This window comes from Vollenhovia emeryi, unplaced genomic scaffold (assembly GCF_000949405.1).
Source record: "Vollenhovia emeryi isolate VEMERY1.0 unplaced genomic scaffold, V.emery_V1.0 DF939385.1, whole genome shotgun sequence".
Classification (NCBI taxonomy): Eukaryota; Metazoa; Arthropoda; class Insecta; order Hymenoptera; family Formicidae; genus Vollenhovia; species Vollenhovia emeryi.
In genome coordinates this window covers 1-4,055 of record NW_011966981.1, presented here as the reverse complement: position 1 = coordinate 4,055, position 4,055 = coordinate 1, and the positions used below count along the sequence as shown (strand labels likewise).

Here is a 4,055-nt window from a genome sequence, read left to right as displayed (position 1 = left end):
GCCTTCCGAGTCCGGCCTACCGTCTCCTGCATCCTCATTCACTCAAACGTGTAAATTTACTACTCAATAACTAATGTTACTTTGTACCGCAGTACATGATATTTCTCCTTAGTTTAACCCAATCTACCACTATTTTCAAAGTTGCTACTTTTGCATCAGACACCCTGTATATATACGAGGGTGAGTAAAAAATTATCCGATCTTTTCGTTCTACAATTTATTTACACAAAAATAGGGGTCCAATATGTACGTCATTTTTCAACATAGTCTCCTCCCTTGGCAATGCACTTGGTCCAGCGGTCCACAAGCATATCGCTTTCAAAGAAGAAGGTGTATTTCTTCCAAGAAGAAAGCCACTTTTGCACCGCTTCTTGCAAGCCAAGATCTTGCTCCCTCCGACTTTCATCTGTTTCGGCCGCTCGAGGATGCTTTGCGAGGTCGTCAAATTTCTACAGACGTAGACGTGCAGGAAGCGATGCAAAAGTGGCTTTGCGACCAACCGAAAACCTTCTTCTCGGAAGGTATACGCAAGCTTGTGCACCGCTGGACCAAATACATTGCCAAGGGAGGAGACTATGTTGAACAATGACGTACATATTGAATTCTTATTTTTGTGTAAATAAATTGTAGAACGAAAAGTGCGGATAATTTTTGACTCATCCTCGTATATGCGAACGGAGAAAGTCAGAAAAGGTGCGAGGGACGGGCGCTTTTCCCCTGATTCCCCCACCAACTGAAAAATTAGAAAAAGAGAGGTTTTCTAGCGCTATTGCCCTCTGCGTCTTGTGTTATCTTCAAGCCGTCCACGAGTATAAGTCTATGTGCACGTATCTTGTTTCGCAACGGTAACTGATTTTATTATTTTGCAGAGCAAGAAATGTAGCAAGTGCGATGCTACAGTACACGTTTATTGTCTGCAGAATTATGAAAAAAACGGCGGTTCAGGATGTCCCAATTGTCATCAGCCTATATCGTCACACGATCAATCTAGTATATAATTTTTTTTACGTTTATCTTCTTTTTAATTTTATCTTTGGTTCTTTAACCTTTAATAATTTGATATTACATTAGTTATTTTTTCAATATTTTAACATTCGACCATTTTTTCATTGTTCATTAGTTTTTTTTTAAAAGGACGATATTTATAGGCGCTAGTTCTATGGATATTGAATGTGCATCAGAGGCGGAAACAAATGAGATGACGCAACCTAGTCAGACCAGAAGATCAAAACGGAAACATACGAGCTAGTGTTAAGATGCTACGTTTAAGTTTGTAATTTGTTACGCAGAGTTTTTGGAATAAAATAAATGACGCAAAGTGAAGAGAATTGTATGTTTATTTTTATATAAAATTATATTAAATTGCTATTTATGTACATTCGATATAATATAAATGATTCTTCATTACGTGCATTTACTATGATTCGCCTCAAATTTTTCTCTTAAATATTTAAGACCAGCCATAATGTTATCTTCGTTTATACTTTGTGGCAATGATTCATGAGCGTCTGTATGACTGGTACTAGAAGCTAAAACGTCATTTTCACCAGGAAGAGGGATATTCATATCGTCTGTTTGTTTTTGCTGTTCGGGCGTATATCCAGCGTAGTCGCGTACATCTCGTGAATAATTACTGGACAGATGCGATAACGGATACGAAACGGTCGCTTGTCTCTGAGGTAAAGTCATAGCAGGAACTAATGTCGGGTCTATAGTACTCTCAGACAATTCATGGGAGTTCCTGTCGGCCGTGAGATGTCCTAGTAAAGTGTTCTTGTCGTTCTGACTATCGCTATCTCTCACAATGGAAACTGTCTCATTACCAACGGAATTGTTGCCATCTCCACGATTCTGTAAATTGTCATTAGATTCTTCAATGGATTTCCGAGAATTATAAGTGTCTGCGTCATCCGACTTTTCCTTATGAGTTGACCGCTCGTCGACGCTCCGAGAGCTGTTGTAAAGTCCAGCGCTTGTAAAGTTATCGTAAACTGGCCCGAACTTGCTAATTCTCTGTGTTCTACATTTATCCACCCATTCTTCTTGCGACATCACATGCCAGTGATTCCTCTTACCCAAAAGTTCTCCAAAGGCTCTTATCTTGTCTTCGTCGTTGGTCTCTTTACTCTCGGTGAATTCATCGACACTTACAGACACACGATCAGCTTTCTCATCGGATTTTTCTTTATCTGTTTCTGTAGATTCGTTATCTTCGCCGGTATTAACATTTTTAGTCAAATTTATTAACTTTTCTTGGGCTAACTCCTCCTCTGTAGGCTCTGCTGGCAAGCCCGCTCTGATACGCTGCCTAATTCTCGCTGCCTTCAATCTATTCTGCTCCATTCTCTCCTTTAGTTCCTTCACTTCTCTCGTTTCCCTCTGCTTCCTCTCCGTTTCCTTTCTCAAGTTCGTCAGGTTTTCTTGCTGCTTCGCCCTCTCCTCCTCGTTTTGCGAAAACGCGTAGTAGCCGACGCCGTGCGCTCGTGCCTCATCAAACAATATGTCTTGATAATGTATATCAACTTTGTCCGCTAACTTTCGCGTTTGCTCCTCCCATTTTCTACGCATGATCTCGATCTCGGGTTCTTTCTCCTGGACAGAGTATTGCTGCTTCTCCTCTTCTTGATCCTCGCCGAAATGTTTCTTCATTACTTCCTGCTTTATCAAATCGTCCTTTCGCTGCATGTGTGGCAGATCCTCCCGCAAACACTTCCTCGTACGGCCAAAGCAATCCTGATACTCCACCCAATTTTCCTCCGGTTCTATGGGATATTCCTCATCTATCGCTTCGTCCACTTCCTCACTGGGCTCGCTCAGCTTGTTCTCAAAATCAACGAGAAATTTATCGTCATTATTTTTCGACTTCTTCAGCCTCTCGTACAATCTCGCCTTGGCCTCCAACATCAATTTCGACTTTTTGTGGGCGACAATGTCCTCCGGGTCCACCGATCTCTTGACGTTCCCTTCAGCACCGCCCACGACGGATTTCTTACTCTTCTTCTTACTTGACAGTGGCGGCACATTGACAGTCTCAGTTTTCAACCTGGCTTCGTTTACTTCAACCTGCTTTCTCAGCAGCTCTGCTTTCAGACCCACCAGGGATGAAAAATTTACGTTTATTTTCTTAGTCATGTTCATCGTTACGTTATTGACTTCAATTGCTATCTCGATAAGGAAAGAGAGAACTGCAAATGTTTTGCAAAGGAACGTAACCGTGTCAAACTTGCGTTTTCCCCCTGAAAAAACAGGATGTTATTAGATCGAATTTACTGAGGTCAACTCACATCCATTTCTAACAAAGTAAATTAACTTTAATTTCGGTTCAACGTTACTTCGTGTTAACAGAAATAGATATACGTTCAACGATCAGTCATTGTCATATTCATACACTTACGTCTAATTATTTGACAGTTAAATGATTTCGTCAATTATACATAAGTTAATTATCTGACGAGAGGTTCGAGACATATGCGCGAATTATGAAAATCAAAGAAATTTCATAACGTTGCATAAATGAGAGGAAAACTAAGACATTTAAACCATTTAACAGGACTGTCACAGGACTCTCTTGATATGATAGACAAGATTATTATTAACCATCAAACCATAACCATACTGGAATGAGCACTGTCTATCTTCTTCTTCTTCTTATTACTGGCACTCGGCTCATTGACCACTGAGCCGACACGGCCAAGACGAACCTTTAGTCCTCCATAAATGTAACACGCTACACTGCCGCTCCCTTGCGGCGAAAAGTCAAGGAAGGAGAGCGGCCGATTTAAGGTGCCATTTCATGCAGCGTCAAAAGCCTAGTGCAGACTGCACGCAGCAAGCAGCAAGCGTCGAGCAGCAGCCAATCAACGAAGAGATATTTTCTACGCCACTGCTGACGCTTCCGCAAAATTCAACAGTGTTGGATCCTCGCTGCTTGACGCTTGCTGCTTGCTGCGTGCAGTCTGCACCAGGCTTGAAGCCTGCTACAGACTGCACGCAGCAAGCGGCAAGCGTCGAGCAGCGAGGATCCAACACTGCTGAATTTTGCGGAAGCGTAGTTC

At 41.8% G+C, this 4,055-nt stretch overlaps 2 protein-coding genes across 5 annotated transcripts in view; one reads left to right on the top strand and one right to left on the bottom strand.

Moving 5' to 3' along the window:
• Positions 1–1,328, top strand: part of LOC105558066 (non-structural maintenance of chromosomes element 1 homolog) — a 4,648-nt gene extending 3,320 nt beyond the window's left edge. The window contains exons 5-6 of one of the 2 annotated variants that reach the window (XM_012005568.1): positions 870–990; positions 1,149–1,328. In XM_012005568.1, coding sequence (XP_011860958.1) covers positions 870–990; positions 1,149–1,249 — 222 coding nt within the window. In that variant the 3' untranslated portion in view covers positions 1,250–1,328. Of the gene's footprint in view, positions 1–869; positions 991–1,120 lie in introns of both variants that reach the window. The other variant, XM_012005569.1, reaches the window with a different exon arrangement.
• A 2-nt stretch (positions 1,329–1,330) lies between these two features.
• LOC105558065 (coiled-coil domain-containing protein 174) lies at positions 1,331–3,680 on the bottom strand. 3 transcript variants are annotated; one of them, XM_012005565.1, is made up of 2 exons: positions 3,598–3,680; positions 1,331–3,236 (listed from the first exon to the last, which is right to left on the bottom strand). In XM_012005565.1, the coding sequence occupies exon 2, from the start codon at positions 3,136–3,138 to the stop codon at positions 1,405–1,407; it is 1,734 nt and encodes a 577-aa protein (XP_011860955.1). In that variant the 5' UTR covers positions 3,139–3,236; positions 3,598–3,680; the 3' UTR covers positions 1,331–1,404. The 3 variants fall into 3 exon arrangements, with proteins under 3 accessions (XP_011860955.1, XP_011860957.1, XP_011860954.1); XM_012005567.1 differs by having other exon boundaries at positions 3,617–3,675; XM_012005564.1 differs by having other exon boundaries at positions 3,395–3,632.
• Between the last annotated feature and the right edge of the window lie 375 nt (positions 3,681–4,055).